At 45.1% G+C, this 18,305-nt stretch overlaps 2 protein-coding genes and 1 long non-coding RNA gene across 6 annotated transcripts in view; 2 read left to right on the forward strand and 1 right to left on the reverse strand.

Annotated features, from left to right (window-relative positions):
- LOC309332210 (afadin- and alpha-actinin-binding protein A-like) overlaps positions 1–18,305 on the forward strand; it is a 101,682-nt gene that overhangs the window by 62,331 nt on the left and 21,046 nt on the right. Inside the window, exons 1-2 of one of the 4 annotated variants that reach the window (XM_081845210.1) lie at positions 14,133–14,339; positions 16,995–17,068. In XM_081845210.1, coding sequence (XP_081701336.1) covers positions 17,020–17,068 — 49 coding nt within the window. In that variant the 5' untranslated portion in view covers positions 14,133–14,339; positions 16,995–17,019. Of the gene's footprint in view, positions 1–14,132; positions 14,340–14,922; positions 14,973–15,020; positions 15,055–16,994; positions 17,069–18,305 lie in introns of those variants that run through there. The other 3 variants (XM_081845208.1, XM_081845209.1, XM_081845211.1) reach the window with 3 other exon arrangements.
- LOC309332555 overlaps positions 1–18,305 on the reverse strand; it is a 103,890-nt gene that overhangs the window by 2,319 nt on the left and 83,266 nt on the right. The window lies entirely within an intron of this gene.
- On the forward strand, positions 242–11,796 carry CLPP (caseinolytic mitochondrial matrix peptidase proteolytic subunit). The gene is made up of 7 exons (XM_081845605.1): positions 242–311; positions 3,767–3,868; positions 4,602–4,673; positions 6,506–6,602; positions 7,447–7,634; positions 8,248–8,353; positions 11,324–11,796. The coding sequence occupies exons 1-7, from the start codon at positions 294–296 to the stop codon at positions 11,491–11,493; spliced, it is 753 nt and encodes a 250-aa protein (XP_081701731.1). The 5' UTR covers positions 242–293; the 3' UTR covers positions 11,494–11,796.

Here is an 18,305-nt window from a genome sequence, read left to right on the forward strand (position 1 = left end):
CCCAAGCTATAGCTTGTTTAGCTTATACGTAAATCCGGCACTGAATGAATGACGCTCTTTAGAGCAGCTTAATACTAAAAACCCCTTTTAAAAAACCCCAAACAAAGCAAAAAGCACCGGCACCTAAATTTTAAACTACATTTCCCATGGTGCACTGCGGCGGCGTTGCAACCCCGGCGCCTCGGCCATCGTCACGTGATTCGCGTGCAGTATATTCTCGTTCTCTCCCCCCCCCCCCTTTTGTAAACAACCACGTGGGACGGTGGAAAGCAAGAAAGACCTTCCGGGGCAGCATGTTGCAAAGGATAGTGGTGAGGGGCAAGTGCACGTGGGTGGGGCTTGGAGGGTGGGTGCCTCAGGGACTGTGGGTGCAGTAGTGAGGAGGGGGGGCGGTGGAAGGGGCAGCCCCCACCCCGAGAGCCACCCCTTGCATAGATTTCTCCTGCCTCAAGCGCCTCCTGGAGCTCCCACCCGCCGGTCTCCTCAAAGGCAAGCAGCCGCGCCAGGCTGCGCGGGGAATGTAAAGAGCCAAGGAAGCGATCCGAGCCTTGCACCCCAACAGCTCCCTTCTAGCCTCCTCTGCAACCTCAAAGGCGGAATATGAAGGCGGTGGTGGCAGCCCCTTCCTCAGCCTTTTGCCCCCCCCTCTCCCATAGTCGGAGGCCCCTTTAAACTGGAAGTACCATTTGAAGCTGCTGCGGGGGACTGATGTTGAACAGACTTAATTTGAAACAAAATAAAAAAATTCCTTCCAGTAGCACCTTAAAGACCAACTAAGTTAGTTCTTGGTATGAGCTTTCGTGTGCATGCACACTTCTTCAGATACCACTGACTCCACCCCCTTGAAGTGTGCATGCACACGAAAGCTCATACCCAGAACTAACTTAGTTGGTCTTTAAGGTGCTACTGGAAGGAATTATTTTATTTTGTTTTGACTATGGCAGACCAACACGGCTACCTATCTGTAACTAGACTTAATTTGAATAATAATAATATTTTATTTATATCCCGCCCTCCCCAGCCAAAGCTGGGCTCAGAGCGGCTAACAACAGTATAATAATACAGCATTCTAAAATCAATTCATTATAAAATCAGAATTAGAATAGACTTTTCTAATTAGAATAAAATTAAAATAGACTTTTCAGTTTCCCCCACGCACGAGGCGGTTTACAAGCTGAAGCAGCAGCAAAATATACAGCACCACACAAAACAATCCATGCATTTTGTCCAATCCCGTTTTCCTAACCCATCTAAACCAGGGATCCTCGCCGTCTCTTGTTGCTACAACCTCTGTAAAAGGATGTAGCAAGTGTGGAAAAGTACTTTTTATTTTCTCCTGAATGTACCGCTTCTCAGTTTCATTGTGGTCACCCTGAATTCTAGAGGTTTTTGGGGGATGGGTTGGGAGTGGGCCAGGGGCAAAGAATGTCCATTTTATTTGGAGCAACCATTCATGATTCTATAAACCTGTATTATGTTGGTTTTTGGAGCCAGGAAGACTCAAATGCTTAGCATCTCCTTATAAGTAGCCTCGCAGGATCAGTGCCTGGTCTGTCTCTCTCCAAAGGCTCTTCTCCATGCTTTGTGGTGCTGCCAGGGTAGTGGGAGGAGAAGGGTCTAGCCACATACTGGCCAACTGCTCAAAGCAAGCCACTTATGGTGTTTATTGGAGGGTGGCAAATACTTTTGGGGTGTTCAATCTTAAGGCGTCCCTTGCAGAAGAAGAAGGTGGGGGTGGGAATGGCAGTTCTTAGGCCCTATGCAGGTTGTACATGGAGGTGATAATTTCATCCTGGTACTGTGACATTGCTGTGGGCCCTCTAGCACATCATTGCTGGTGGCCACAGAGTGGGAGGGGAGACATCATTTCTTTGAGAACTGGTATAGCAGCTAAGAGGATGAGGTTTAAGGAGATGGGTATGTTTAGCCTGGATAAGAGGAGACTGAGAGGAGATAAGCTTGTTTTCTCCTGCTCTGGAGGGTAGGACTCGAACCAATGGCTTCAAGTTGCAAGAAAGTAGATTCTGAGTCAACATTAGGAATAGCTTTCTGACAGACAGAGAGCTATTTTGATAGTGGAATGGACTCCCTCAGAAGGTGCGGTGGGCTCTTCTTCCTTGCAGGTTTTTAAGCAGAGGCTGGATAGCCATCTGTCATGCATGTTTTAGTAGTAGTAGTAGTAGTAGTAGTAATAATAATAATAATAATAATAATAATAAATTTATACCCTACACATCTGGCTGGGTTTCCCCAGCCACTCTGAGCGGCTTCCAGCCGAATATTAAAAACAATAGTAAAGGTAAAGGGACCCCTGACCATTAGGTCCAGTCGTGACCGACTCTGGGGTTGCGGCGCTCATCCCGCTTTATTGGCCAAGGGAGCCTGCGTTTGTCCAGCATGACTAAGCTGCTTCTGGCGAACCAGAGTAGAACACGGAAACGCTGTTTACCTTCCCGCCGGAGCAGTACCTATTTATCTACTTGCACTTGGACGTGCTTTCGAACTGCTAGGTTGGCAGGAGCAGGGACCGAACAATGGGGGTTCACCCCGTCGCGGGGATTCAAACCGCCGACCTTCTGATTGGCAAGTCCTAGACTCTGTGGTTTAACTCATAGCACCACCCGTGTCCCTATTAAAAATACAGTGTTTTGCTTTAGTTGAGATTCTTTGCATTGCAGGGGCTTGGACTAGAGCAGGCTTCCTCAAACTCAGCTCTCCAGATGTTTTTGGCCTACAACTCCCATGATCCCTAGCTAGCACGACCAGTGGTCAAGGATGATGGGAATTGTAGTCTCAAAACATCTGGAGGGCCGAGTTTGAGGACTGGACTAGAGTTGGGGTCCCTTCCAACTTCGTGCTTCTTTGATTCTAATCACCAAACGCAAAACGTTGTCTTCGAAGACAAACTCATGGGGATATATGCTAGCCTGCCAATGTAAGTGCGACAGCTGGTTGCGCTGTGTGTGAAGTGTTTCAAATGGACTGATGGGTAAGTTTTGCTGTTCTCTTGTGAAAGTAGAATGCCACACCTTTCTTTGGCCTGGCATCCCTGCTGAGTCCTGCCTCTACACTCACAGATGCTAAAAGCAGCGTGTTGTTGTTTAGCCGTTTAGTCGTGTCTGACTCTTCGTGACCCCATGGACCAGAGCACGCCGGGCACTCCTGTCTTCCACTGCCTCCCGCAGTTTGCTCAAACTCATGTTAGTAGCTTCGAGAACACTGTCCAACCACCTCATCCTCTGTCGTCGCCTTCTCCTTGTGCCCTCCATCTTTCCCAACATCAGGGTCTTTTCCAGGGAGTCTTCTCTTCTCATGAGGTGGCCAAAATATTGGAGTCTCAGCTTCAGGATCTGTCCTTCCAGTGAGCACTCAGGGCTGATTTCCTTCAGAATGGAGAGGTTTGATCTTCTTGCAGTCCATGGGACTCTCAAGAGTCTCCTCCAGCACCATAATTCAAAAGCATCATTTCTTCAGCGATCAGCCTTCTTTATGGTCCAACTCTCACTTCCATACATCACTACTGGGAAAACCATAGCTTTAACTATATATATATATATATATATATATATATATATAGTTGAAAGCAGCGTAGTCTCCTCCTTTTCCCTCTGAGCATGAGGGCGCAGTGGTGAACGTGGCAGTGAATTTGAAAGGGTGTTAATGAAAATGCTGCACCTTGAATGGAGGATTGCAGAGGAGCTGCTGGTGGTTATTGACAGGGGTGCGTGTCTGTCTGTTTGGTAACCGGCCTTCTCTCTGCCTGCAGCACCCCTTGCGGCTGGGACGCCACGTCCTCTCTGTGGCTCGGAGCCTCCACCAGTCTCCCCAGAGTCACATCCCTCTCATTCCCATCGTAGTGGAGCAAACGGTAAGCACAGGGGAGGGGAGGGAGGTCCTCCTCTTTATCAGCATATTTTTGGGAAAGGGAGCAGACTGGAATTGCAAAGTCTGAAATCACTTATAACAGGTGGTTGTGGTGGTGGCTGGCAGTTACTGTCAGGCTCATAAGAGTAATTTGTTAAGGGTTGTGCTACATTGCAGGCCCATCGATGCAAAAACTGCAGAGACCTACCTACAAGCAGGTTACGTTTAATACTGTGCAATTGCATTTGAAGGCTCTTAAGAAAATTTAAGAATATGGACAGGGCTTTGTATATTGTGCTAGTCTTTTTGCAACTGGAGGAGGTTTCCTTCTGATTGCACAAATTATTGCCTGTATATCTTTTATTATACCTCCCTAAGGGTGGATGCTTTTTTAATTTTAATTATTTTTGGTCGTGACAGCCCAAGTGTCAGGGATGGAGTTTGTGGAGACCAGAATCACGGTGCAGCCATGTTTTAAGTCCCCTAATTTATTTATGACTCTGCCTTCTGTCGATGCACGCCTTGGTTTTTATCAGCGTGCAACTGTTCCAACGCCCTTCAAAATGGCTTAACTTTGTTCTGCTCTTAGAACCATGCTAAAGAAAGCTTCCAGCAAGCTGTTTCCTTCGTTTGAGACTGGAGGCCCTTCCCTCTGAAATATACTGGGACTTTCCTTCTCCACCAGCACCGAATCCCAAGCCTTGAGGGTACTTGTGCTGATCTTCTCTCTGTTTCAGGGTCGTGGCGAGCGAGCTTATGATATCTACTCCCGCCTTCTGAGAGAGCGCATTGTCTGTGTCATGGGCCCAGTAAGTACACAAACTCCTTCTGCAGCGAGACAAATGGGTCCTCTGACACAGTGTGTCCATGTGTATTTTTTATTATTATTATTATTATTATTATTATTATTATTATTATTATTATTATTATTTTCCCCTGCCCATCTGGCTGGGTTTCCCCAGCCACTCTGGGAGGCTCCCAATAAAAGATTTAAAATACATTAAAACATCAGTCATTATAAACTTCCCTAAACAGGGCTGCCTTCAGATGTCTTCTAAAAGTCAGATGGTTGTTTATTTCCTTGGCATCTGAAGTGAGGACATTTCACAGGGTGGGCGCCACTACTGAGAAGGCCCTCTACCTGGTTCCCTGGAACCTCACTTCTTGCAGGGAGTGAACTGCCAGAAAGCCCTCAGAGCTGGGCCTCAGTGTCCGGGCAGAACGTTGGGGGTGGAGACATTCCTCCAGGTATACTGGGCCGCAGTGGCGTAGCGTGGGTTGTCAGCACCCGGGGCAAGGCAAGCAATTTGCGCCCCCTAACCCGTGGATTTGCGCCCCCTAACCCGTGGATTTGCGAACCCTAACCCTAACCCCCAGATGTTGCGCCCGGTGCGGCCGGCCCCCCCCTGCACCCCCCACGCTACACCACTGCTGGGCCGAGGCTGTTTAGGGCTTTAAAGGTCAGCACCAATGCTTTGAATTGTGCTCGGAAACATACTGGGAGCCAATGTAGGTCTTTCAAGACCGGTGTTATGTGGTCTCAGCGGCCGCTCCCAGTCACCAGTTTAGCTTACTCCACCCAGAATGTGGCTATGAACTCAAACTCCTGGGGAACTCTGGGCATAATTCAGCTAAATTATTGGGTGGCGGAACATGGTCTGCTTGCACAAAGGAACTTCCCCTCCCTCCTCTCCCTGCATGCTTCCACACATCTTTTAAATCTGCACTGGAGGGTTAGGAGAACCCCCATTACATGTTTAGTGGGGATGTGCGGGGGGGGGGGAGTCCCACTGCATGAGTGGACCTCATTCCCTGAGTGCCTACCCCACTGACCTACACAGAATTCCACTCCCTGAGCTTTTGAAAAATATTGATTGTGGATAGATGTGCTTATAATGGGAAGAATTCAAGTGTACAGCATTCGTCCCGTCAGTGCAAGATTTTCAGCTTATCAAACGGAACCTCCTCTCCTCTGCACACTGTTCTGGCGGGTTCTTTTAGATAATTAAATTCAAAGAGTTCCTCTAATTAAGTCCCTTGCGTTATATTAACGTGCACCCTTTTGTCATTCCGGGCTGGTGGGATTCTCATTCCTGAATTCTGGATGGCCACTTCTCAGACAACAGCAGTTCTCGGGTGTTGGACTTACTACTACTACTACTACTACTACTACTACTACTACTACTACTACTAATAATAATAATAATAATAATATATTCTTTATACCTTGCCCATCTGGCTGGGTTTCCCCAGCCACTCTGGTGGCTTCCAATGGAACATTAAAAACACGATAAAACATCAAACATTAAAAACTTCCCTAAGCAGGGCTGCCTTCAGATGTCTTCTAAAAGTCAGATAGTTGTTTATTTCCTTGACATCTGAAGGGAGCGGTTCCACAGGGTGGGCGCCACTACCGAGAAGGCCCTGTGCCTAGTTCCCTGGAACCTTACTTTTTGCAGTGAGAGAACCGCCAAATGACCCTGAGAGGAGGACCTCAGTGTCCGGGATGAATGATGGGGGTGGAGACGCTCCTTCAGCTATACCTGACTTCAGGTATATATTGACTTGAGCAGGAGGTGTGTTTCCTGCGGCAAGGAGTTCTCCTGCTTCTCATCCACTGCCTTGCATTCCCCGTCTACAGATTGATGACAACGTTGCGAGCTTGGTTATTGCACAGCTACTTTTCCTGCAGTCGGAAAGCAACAAGAAGCCCATCCACATGTACATCAACAGCCCAGGTGAGAGGCAGCGAAAAGCACAGAGTGACATCAGAGCAGCTTCCCTACAGAATCCCCTCTCTCTTACCTTATCCTTAATGTCACCTGGGTGTTTAAAAAAAGAAATGGCTTAAGAAGGCGTGCCGTGTCTAAATTTGGGGACCACACTTGCCCGAGGAATAAGGCCTTCTGGGAAATGATTTATAATGAAATTAAGAAGGTACTTAAATGTACTTTTCATAAGAAACCAGAGGCATTTCTCCTGGGCATGGTCGGCCAACTGGTGTCAAGGAAGGATAAAACGTTTTTTATGTACGCTACTACAGCAGCAAGGATTCTCTTAGCAAAGTATTGGAAGACACAAGAACTACCTACGCTGGAAGAATGGCAGGCGAAGGTGATTGACTATATGGGATTGGCGGAGATGACCGGCAGAATCTGTGATCAAGAAAAAGAGACGGTGGAAGAAGACTGGAAGAAATTTAAAGTATATCTTAAGAACTACTGCAAAATTAATGAGGACTAAAATGTCAAGGGAAAGGAAAATATAGAATTACAGCTGTAACCGATTAAGTATGAGAATGAAATTAAAATAAGAAAATGTTATTATTTGATTGACGTGAGGAGTTGTTGGAAAAAAGTTTAAAACAGGATGCAGAAAAGGGGAGGTAAGGGGAAGTCCGGGAAGTAAGGTTAATGAAAAAGAGGTTTTGAAAGTATACATGTTTATATGTTTTTGTATGTTTCTCTGTGTGTGCTGTTTTGTTTATAATCTGTGTTGGAAAATCAATAAAAAATTATTATAAAAAAAACAAAAAAAACCTAAATTTGGGGACCACTAGTGACTTCTCTGTTCCCTCCGTAGGTGGTGCGGTAACATCTGGACTGGCTATCTATGACACCATGCAGTACATCCTGAACCCCATTTGCACATGGTGCGTGGGGCAGGCAGCTAGCATGGGCTCCCTGCTATTGGCTGCGGGCTCACCAGGCATGCGCCACTCTCTGCCCAACTCCCGCATAATGATCCACCAGCCATCGGGTGGGGCACGGGTAAGTCCAACCCTACTGTTGCTGCTTTCTCTTGCAGGGGCCACACCATCTTCTCTAGCCAGCACCCTGTCTTGATGCTTTCCTGGGCAAATTGCTCCCCAGGACGTGGGACATGGGGTGCAGATCTTGTATCCATCCTCTGCCTAGGGGATGTGGGTGGCGCTGTGGTCTAAACCACGGAGCCTCTTGGGCTTGCTGATCAGAAGGTCAGCGGTTCGAATCCCTGCAGTGGGGTGAGCTCCTGCTGCCCTGTCACAGCTTCTGCCAACCTAGCAGTTCGAAAGCATGCCAGTGCAAGTAGATAAATAGGTACCACTGCGGCAGGAAGGCAAACAGTGTTATTGTCCGCTCTGGTTTCTGTCACGGTGTCCCGTTGCGCCAGAAGCGATTTAGTCATGCTGGCTACATGACCTGGAAAATTGTCTGTGGGCAAACGCCGGCTCCCTCAGCCTGAAAGCGAGATGAGCGCCTTTGACTGAACTTAAGCGTCCAGGGGTCCTTTACCTTTACCTTTACCCATCCTCTGCATTCCCCAGTGCTTGCTGATGAGTGAATGACCTCAGCAGATGACAGGCTATAATTTCCCACTGACTCTCTGTCTCTTGACTTCCAGGGTCAGGCTACAGACATTGCCATCCAGGCTGAAGAGATCCTCAAACTGAAGAAGCAGATCAATGCCCTCTATGCCAAGCACACGAAGCAATCCCTGGATGTGATTGGTAAGAAGCATTGGAGCCAGAAGGTGGGGCAGGGAGACAAAACCTTGTGTGCCAGGGGAGATATCTAGTACAGTGGTACCTCGGGTTAAGTACTTAATTCGTTTTGGAGGTCTGTTCTTAACCTGAAGCACCACTTTAGCTAATGGGGCCTCCTGCAGCCGCCGGAGCACAATTTCTGTTCTTTTTTTTTTTTTTTATAAAATATTTATTAGGGTTTTTTATAAAAGAAATACAAAAATAATAAACAGCATTGCTTTGTTTTAACAAAATTTCATAACTTCTTTGGACTTCCTCACGTCTCCCGCTCCCACTTACATCGTTAATAAATTTTTTCAAGCAAATTATCATCTTATTTGCAAATTTATAACCGCTCAATTCAATATAATGTAACAATTCTCCAACAAATTTTTGTTTCTCTTAATCTCATTTATCGTCAATTTCCGATCCAATTTAGTGATGGCCAATTGTTTATAACCAAGCATCCTTATTAACATTCCTCTAAATCACAATACTTTTGTAGATAAATCTTAAATTTCTTCCAGTCTTCTTCAATCCTTTCTTCTCCCAGGTCTCGAATTCTGCCAGTCATCTCCGCCAATTGCATATAGTCCATCAGCTGCATCTGCCATTCTTCCAGTGTGGGTAGATCTTGAGTTTTCCAGTTCTTAGTGATGAGTATCCTTGCTGCCGTTGTTGCATACATAAAGAATGTTCTATCCTTCTTTAACACCTTCTGGCCGACAATACCCAGAAGGAAGGCCTCTGGTTTCTTAGTGAAGGTATACTTAAATACCTTTTTCAGCTCATTATATATCATTTCCCAGAAGACCTTCACTTTAGGGCAGGTCCACCAGAGGTGAAAGAATGTTCCTTCGTTTTCTTTACATTTCCAACATTTATTATCAGACAAATGGTATATTTTGGCAAGTTTAACTGGGGTCATGTACTATCTGTATATCATTTTCATTACATTTTCCTTTAAAGCATTACATGCAGTAAAGTTCAGCCCAGTGGTCCACAACCTTTCCCAGTCCTCAAACATAATGTTATGCCCAATATCCTGTGCCCATTTTATCATAGCCGATTTAACCATTTCGTCTTGTGTATTCCATTTCAACAGCAAGTTATACATTCTTGAGAGTACCTTAGTCTTAGGTTCTAACAGCTCTGTTTCCAACTTCGATTTCTCCACCTGGAACCCTAACTTTTTGTCATTTTTAAACACTTCTTTAATCTGAGCGTAATGTAACCAGTCTCGCACTTTATCCTTCATTTTCTCCAAACTCTGCAATTTCCAATTATTTCCATCTTTTTCTAATATTTCCCAATATTTTGGCCAGTCGGCTTCCATATTGGGTCTTTTTCGGGCCTTAGCTTCCAGAGGTGAGAGCCACCTTGGAGTTTTATTTTCCAATAAGTCTTTGTATTTTGTCCAGACATTAAATACTGCTTTCCTGACAATATGGTTCTTAAAGGCCTTATTGATCTTAACTTTGTCATACCATAAGTATGCATGCCAACCAAAGGCATTGTTAAAACCTTCCAAATCCAGCACGTCAGTGTCTTCGAGAAGTAGCCAGTGTTTGAGCCAGCAGAAAGCTGCGGCTTCATAGTACAACCTTAAGTCTGGCAGGGCAAAGCCCCCTCTTTCTTTCGCATCGGTTAACATCTTAAACTTGATTCTGGGCTTTTTGCCCTGCCAGACAAATTTGGAAATATCTCTCTGCCACTTCCGGAAGCACTCCGTTTTGTCCACAATTTGCAACGTTTGGAACAAAAATAGCATCTTTGGCAATACATTCATCTTAATAGCTGCAATTCGGCCTAACAAAGAAAGCTTCAATTTTGTCCAACTGTCCAAGTCCAATTTCTGTTCTCATCCTGAAGCAAAGTTCTTAACCCGAGGTACTATTTCTGGGTTAGTGGAGTCTGTAACCTGAAGCGTATGTAACCTGAGGTACCACTGTACTTTTTAGGAGAGGGAGGCCATATGCTTGTTCCAGCCTCTAGTTTGGATATGTTCCTTCCTTGGACACCACTGTGGTGAGATAAAGCTTTCTGTCCCAGTGCAGGCTCTGAAGGCACCTGAAGCCAAGCAAGTCTGAGTCTTATCAGTTTCTGGGTGGGTAGCCACCTGAGATCCACATGTATGTCAACTTGAGTTCCATGGAGGAATAAAGGCAGGGTATAAACCAGAGAAGGGGAACCTGTGACCCTTCAGAAATGTCAGCCTCAGCCAGTGTGATGATATGAGCTGTGGTCCAACAGCATCTGTAGGGCTGCAGATTCCCTTTGAAGAAAAGGCGAATAAACAAATAAAACAAGAATTCCTTCTGTAATTACACAATTTCCTTTTAAAAATATATTTTTTTAATTCAGATTTTCCCATAAGACAGCTAATTTACAACTACAGAAGATGCAAATTGAATTACTCTTAAAAGTAATTATTGGTCCTTAGCACCCACAGAGGACAGTAACTCCTCCCAGCTCTCACCTGGGATCTTTTTTCTCCTCCCAGTCTTTCACCCTGGGAGACCGACATTTGTCTCTCACCCAGCGCCCTCCCTGGTCAGCCTTGAGAGGTGCTGTCAGATGATTAGTTGGGCTGGGGTCAAGACTGGACTTATGCTGTTAAATTTATCGGTATTTTCTGGCATTTGTAAATGATTTTAGCTCTGGAATTGGACCCTAATTTAAACTGTACTGATGTTGCGTTTGTGGATTGATTCTATTATTTTGTAAACAAATAATCCTGGAAGACTTAAGTAAGGGTTGATGGGGTTCTTGCAGTGTCTATCCATGGATGCTTCAATTGCAGAATGGCAGTGGAGATGGAAGTTGGGATGGAGCAGGGAGACCTTGAAGGCCTCCTGAACTCAGAAGGACTTTCTCCCCGGTATGTGGGCTCGCACTTTTTGGTGCTTTTCCACATTTATGTATTAAGCCTTTACGTGTCCTTAACCCTCACAGAAGCTGCCATGGAGAGAGATCGTTACATGAGCCCAGTCGAAGCCCAGGAATTTGGCATCTTGGACAAGGTGCTTGTTCATCCTCCACACGATGGGGAAGATGAGCCAGAACTGGTTCAGAAAGAGGGTCCTCCTGCCCCTGCTCCCACCTCTTCGTCAGCTGAACCCTGAGGGATCAACGACTTCCTCGGATGCTTGTTGTGTCGGGAATTATTTCTGCAGCACCAGCACTCTGAAGTGAGGACGGTGTTACCTCCCAGGCTGGTTGGTTGGAGTCATTGAATTGTTTGGGGATGTCTCCGCTTAGCAGGCCTTCTCTTAGCGGAGGGTCCCACAAGTAGCTGGCCAGCTGTTTTTACAGGAGCTGGTCTCTCTGCCATTTTCTCCTCAGCTGATCCAGTTTCCTTCTCGCTCCTCCAGTTGCACCATTGTATAAGAGAGTGATGTTTTTAAATTAAACTTAGACCTCTGTGATGTGGGCGTTCTTTTTTCCCTTGGTTTTCTAAGTGAAAGGCTATTGGCAGCAGATCTTGAGGTTCCCTCAACTTATAGGCCCGCTGTTTATATCAGGTAGAAGTCCCATAGTCCACAGCATAGGCTTGTGGGAGATAATTTTGCTGGCTGTTGCAGAATTGTGGCCCAGACAGTTTGCCAAAACATTATCTCTGCCAGGTAACCAAGAAGACTGTGTTTCCAACACCTTCCTCATAGACCTTGTCCTGCCATCTAGCTCTTCTGCAGCCACACAATATGGAGGAAGCCCAGGATGGTCCACAAACATCTCTATGCCACATCCATGCATAATCATGGCTTTCATAGTTCTAGTTACAGGCAGGTGTTGGTCTGCTGTAGTCAAAACAAAATAAAAAAATTCCTTCCAGTAGGGTCTGGAGACTTCTGTTTCAGTGTATCGAAAGAAGTGTGCATGTACTTGTGGGGGAGTTTGCTGCTTCGGCCCCAAAAAAGTATTCCCCTCCCCAACAAGACAATGACACCAAAATCTTGCAAAAGATAGCTGATATGCATGTTCAAGAGCAAATATTTCCAGAGAGAATGGAAAGTGGATATCTGTGCAGGACTCGGAACACTAGGAGGTGGTTTGCAACTGGGCTGAGAAGCAGTCCCAGGGTTCGCATGGGCACCCATCACTGAAAACTGCTATTTTATTAATCTTCTAATCAGCGGGGGGGGGGGTGTCACCATCTTAGTAAAAGATTCTCACATTGCACAGGGTTGGACCAGATGACCCTCGTGGTCCCTTCCAATTCCATAATTCTGTGGTTCTCGCAATGTTTCAGAAGGGAACCTGTGTCTCAGAAATTGTGGGTTGGCTCTGGGAATCAAATTAATCCCATAACTCCCAAACTATTTATTTATTTTTAAAAAATTAGAATCCCAGTTATCCACAGTTGGATATAAGTATTTGGTGGAAAAAGTAGAGAGGGGGCACCTGCACACCTTACAGCATTTGAAGTGATGTGGTTTGGGGTTTTATAAAAGCACTTTTGTAGACAATCACTTTGCAAAAGCACTTTGCTAGATAGCATGAGCCAAGAGTGCCAACTTGATAACATATTGGGAGGGGGGCAGGTGAGCCCCGCCCCACATAATTGATCACAAGATATGGCGCATGCACATCATTTTGACCATCAATTTTTTTGGGGGGGGGCTCCAGTCCCCTCAAATATTTTGCAGGGGTGGAAGAAGAGACTTCGGCCCCTTGGATCCTCCTATGGCACGAGCAGCTGATAAATCGTTGCCATATGTGTGTGTCCTCTGTGACTAGCACATCATTATTTGTCTCTTCAAGGCCCACCACACCCTATCCCGCCCCCAAACCTGGAAAGTTTCCTAATATGCTCACAGTCAACAGTAACACAGACTGCGCAGGCTCCGTTTGATGCATTGCACTCAAAATGGCTGCTGTAGGGGCATGCTGCCACATCACAAAATGGCTGCCACGTCTAAAAGAGCAGAAAAGGCGACGAGAGAGGGCCGCAAAACATTAATGGAGGGGGAAGGTGCATATATTCACGACAAGCAGGGTGAATTTGATTTAAATCAAATCGATTTAAATCACTAGTCAGTTTATATTTGGACAACTTTTCTGCTGTGCTTTATTGGAAGGAGAAAAATAATCATTTCCTTAATAACAATTTAAACAATTTTTTAAACTAAAACAATAACATTATAGCATATGTATCCATGTTTGTTAACTGATGTGGTTAAACGCTTTTAAAAAAATAAAAACCTTAGACTGAGTTTTAGCACACATGAAAAACTGAAAACAAATCCTTATTTCCTGATGAATAGCCTTTGGACTATAATGTAACTTAAATAGAAAACTATCTTTAGAAAGATTTTCCCTCCAAAAGCATTTTAATTTATTCTTTTCTTTGTATTCTCTTGTTTATGCTCGTACTTTACATTGTATTCTCTGGAATTCAAATGGTAATACAATGTAAGAAACAAATGAAGTAATAAAATTCCATGAAAAGCCACACAGCATCTAGTGCAATGTGTTACAATTGCTACAGGGGGCAGAAAAATCAATAAATGGTCTTAGTAATTGTCAAGTGGTGGTGGTGGGGAGTTAGGGAACCACTGCTTTTGATTATTACAGTGCCTTAAACTGATAGGTAGCATGTTTCAGATATATTAGCTGGATTTTAAGTGCATTCCAATAGGATATATACTGTTAAATTGCTTGCTAGTTTCAGAATGGCCCCGGCGGCACGTTAAAATAAAGACGTCAATACGAAGATGGTCAGTCCTTTCCCCAGTAAAAATACATTTAAAAGTGAGGTGCCAGTACTCATATATTGATAAAAAAGTGCCATGGGTGCCAGCACAAAATGGCTGTGCATACTGTCACATGCACAAAAGTGACTGGCCAATCTCTCTCCTCTACTGCCTTGAGCTGCCAATATTCTGTGATAGCTGAGTGGAACCTCCATATTCAGCTGCAGTATATCCAGGGCTGGATTTAGGTTTGATGAGTCCCTAAACTACTGAAGGTAATGGGGCCGTTTATATGTCCAGCTGTCCTTTGTCAACAACAAATTGTTGCTGTTTTTATTTGTGTTGAATATATGCTATATGGTAATTTATGGACCTAATAGGTATCTAAAGCCATATGCACGTAACAAAATATGTATTTTATCAAAGTAATTATTACAACCAGTCCATGCAGAATGTAGGCACCCTATATATAGAAATGAGCAAACCAGTGATATTTTAGGGTGCAGGCTAGCAGGCAGGGCCCATTACCTACATCATAGGAGCCTACGCAACACAAAACACTTGCTGTATGTAGGTTTTATTTTATTTGCTTTTTATTTTATATTTTGGAAACGTACATCCAGGTTTTTTTTCCCTTTAATTTTTTTGGGGGCCCCCAAGAGAGTGGGACCCTAAGCTAAAGCTTGTTTAGCTTATACGTAAATCCGGCACTGAGTACAGTATACCTCACTCTGAAACTTCTGGGGATAACCAGCCTCAACATATCGGAACTGCAAACTGCATGACGTCAGAGCGGGATCCCTCCATTCCATCCAATGGCGAGTCGCGCTGAACAGGGGCGGGAACTTTAGGGGAAAAGCCATTGACCTGCAGCTCCCGGCGAGTCTTGCAGGGTCTGCGCTGCGCTAGTAAGGAGCGTGTGCATTGCGGTTGTGGGGACGGCGGGTCGGGGGGGGGGGGTTTCCTCTGGTGCCGGCAGGGCTGCTGAGCGTATATTGCCCAACTCTGCAGGGGGTTAGGCTAGCGAGGTTGGCGGCTTCACCGCCGTCCTATTCTTCCTTTATATAATATACCCCGCCTTTCCCCCTGCCAGGGACTCAAGGCGGCTTACAGATAAAAAAAAATAGGAGCAGCTAAAGGATTAGTGTGTGAGCATTTTATCAACGAGATAAGCTTATGGGGGATTTCAAGTTTTGTTTTGCTTTTTAAAAAGAATAGCTTTTTATTATACGCTATGGATGCTGTGTGTGATTGTGTGTTTGAAGGGCTAGAGGGTGTGTGTGTGTGTAAGAGAGAGAAAATGGACCTCATGCCCTGTTCCCTAACAGTATCAGCCACACCTTTTCCCATATGTTGTTTATTATTATTATTATTATTATTATTATTATTATTATTATTATTGCTGCTATTATTATTATTAGTGTCTCTGTATCCTTCTGTCTGGGTGGGTGCAGGAAGTGGCAGAGATATTCTTAAAAGTAGGAGAACAGGGGCAATAATTCTGCACTGGGAAACAGGCAAAGCTTGAGTAAAAAACAACAAGCTTGCTGCCCTCTAATATAGGTGCCTGAAACCCCTTTAAACATGGAGATTTGAGTGATGACTTCTTAAAGGATGAAGATTGTGCTTGCAGGTTCCCCTTTGAATACTAAAGTAAAGTTAATAGCTTGAGGGAAGGTGGTTATGAAGGTTGCCAACTTCTGCCTGGTTTGCAGGGTGCCTGTGCCTTTTAAGCAGAAATTCCACAGGGCAAGTTTTCTCCCCACATAGAGATGAGAAAAGCTTGTCAGGCAGCTGTCCTATAAGGGCTCTATTGTATGTTTTGCCTTGTTTGTGTTTTTATTATTAATAAAAGGTGATATGTAGGCATCTTAATTAATATTTGAATATTTTTAAAAATGCGTACATTTTACAAAGTAGCAAATGCATAGCTAGGTCTATGTCCAGAAAAGTTTACAAATGTGGGGTGGGACATTTGGGAGGGATGCGTTCAAGACTCTGGCAGTGTTTCTCAAACCTGGGTCCCTGGCTGTTGCTGGACTACAACTCCCATCATCCCTAGCTAGCAATACCAGTGGTCAGGAATGATGGGAGTTGTAGTCTGACAACAGCCAGGAACCCAAGTTTGAGGAATGCTGTGGGGCCATTGTTTACAGTGGCAAACCAGCTAGCATCCTTACAGAGTAGACAAGTAAAATATGGCTTGGCAGGCAATCTTAATAGTATGGCCTAAAATGCTGATAAACTCCAGGCCTTCTGTCCTAGGAAACAGGCAGCATTCCTGAAATGAGCCTTCACCAACATGCAGATGTTTTAGTCTGATTCCCATCAGTCCCAGTCAGCCAGTGGTGCTGGCAGGGGCATTTGAGAATTGCCTCATCCCAAACATCTGCAGGGCACCAGCTTGGCAAAGGCTGCCTTAAATTGACAGAAGCATGGGGCAAAGGGCAGGATTTGCAGAAGCCACCTGTGTGACAGAGCTATTCTGAGGCAATCTGATGGGAAAGCATTGCAAAATAATGTGTGGGGGAAATTACACACTTTTCTGAATCCCAAAAAAAAACCACACTTCAGGACAAGTGTACGGCCTCCAAGGTTGTGCTTTTTCTTTTTACCTAAATTCAAAAGCTCTCCAGAAATTCACTGCATAAGCAATGTGAGGCCCTGTTACCTAGAGGGACATTCAGTTTTCTCAGTCACCCACCTGGCAAGTAAATTCAGTACAGGATCAAAGTTAAAAAAATGAATCTGTATCTGCTAGTAACTGGTAGTGATTATTGAAATAGAATTAATGTGTGAGTTCTTGCAAGAGAGTCAGAAGCATATTGACTAGCTGGGTGTAGATGAGCTCAGATTCCTGTGTCACTGCTGCATTGTGGACCTTGTAGGAGTGTCTAAAATAATAATAATAACTCTTAGTTTCTTTCTAGATTTCTAGTGAACCCCTGGTAGAAAATGGAAGCCTCAGCTGCCTCAGATACTCCAGGGGAACAACTATTCACAGGTAACTGCAGTTACCATTTGGTAAGGCATCTTAACTAGAGATGCTTGCCAGAGTTTCTAACTTTTCCAGCATTTGCTCGTTTGATTGATTTCTTACATTTCTATCCCATCCTTCCTCCAAGGGGCTTAAGGAAGCAGTGTACATTATTATATCCACAGAGACACATTTTTATCCTCACAACAACCCTGTGAGGTAGGTTAGGCTCAGCGAGAGAGTGACAATCTCAAGGTCTGCTTGAGATAGTGAGGCACCAAATGGCCTGTGCTATAGCTGGTGGGAGAACTACTCTGCTTTTCTAGGACTGTTTCCTCCTGGACTGATTCCTCCTTGTGGAGCAGGGCTCCTGGACCTCTGGGACTTTATCTCTGCAGCCTTGTACCCTACAGTCATTTCCCACAAAAAAGCTGCACTTGTTTTCTCTATATGGCTGTGTATTCAAGTATACAACTGGTGCCACTGAAATGGCTGTCTTTAAGTGGCTGGTTCACATTCAAGCTTGTCATTATTGTTAGAATTCAAGCTCGGTCAGAGGTATGTGCCTATCTGCAGGCACCGGCTGAATTCCTTTTGACCTCCCTCCGGCGACTCCCGGCAGGAATGCACACGAGGTCCGTTCCGGCGATTTTCCTCAGGCTGTGAGAAAAACACACCAACTGCTTCTCCTCCTTCTCCTCCTCCCTGCATATTCCCAGGGAGGGGAATCAGACTCAGACAGAAATGTAACTACATGCTTTTTATTCCTGTCTATAGCAGTCATACAGTAAAAGATGTCTGCTCTCTTCAACAAACAGAGAGAAACTCCAAACTCCACCCATGTACATCCTGTACAGGTCATAAGACACACACTGAGCTCATATCCTGTGCTCAATAAAGATGGACTGCCCCTTTGTTTCCATGGCAGCAGTCACACACATCCTGTCTGGCTTTGGTGCCACTAGCAGCTGTCTGAGCTGTTAGAGCCTTTGCTTGCTGCAGCATTGCTGCTTTAGAATAACAATTATACCAGTACAGGGGTACCTCTAGATGTGAACGGGATCCGTTCCGGAGCCCCGTTCGCATCTAGAAGCAAACGCAACCCGTGTCTGCGCGTGTGCGGGTCATGTTTTGGCGCTTCTGCGCATGCACGTGACATCATTTTGAGCGTCTGCACATGCTCAAGCGGCAAAACCCGGAAGTAATGCGCTCCGTTACTTCTGGGTTGCCACGGAGCGCAACTCGAACCTGCTCATCCCGAAGC

This window comes from Podarcis erhardii, assembly GCF_964252035.2.
Source record: "Podarcis erhardii genome assembly, chromosome: 17".
NCBI classification, from domain to species: Eukaryota; Metazoa; Chordata; class Lepidosauria; order Squamata; family Lacertidae; genus Podarcis; species Podarcis erhardii.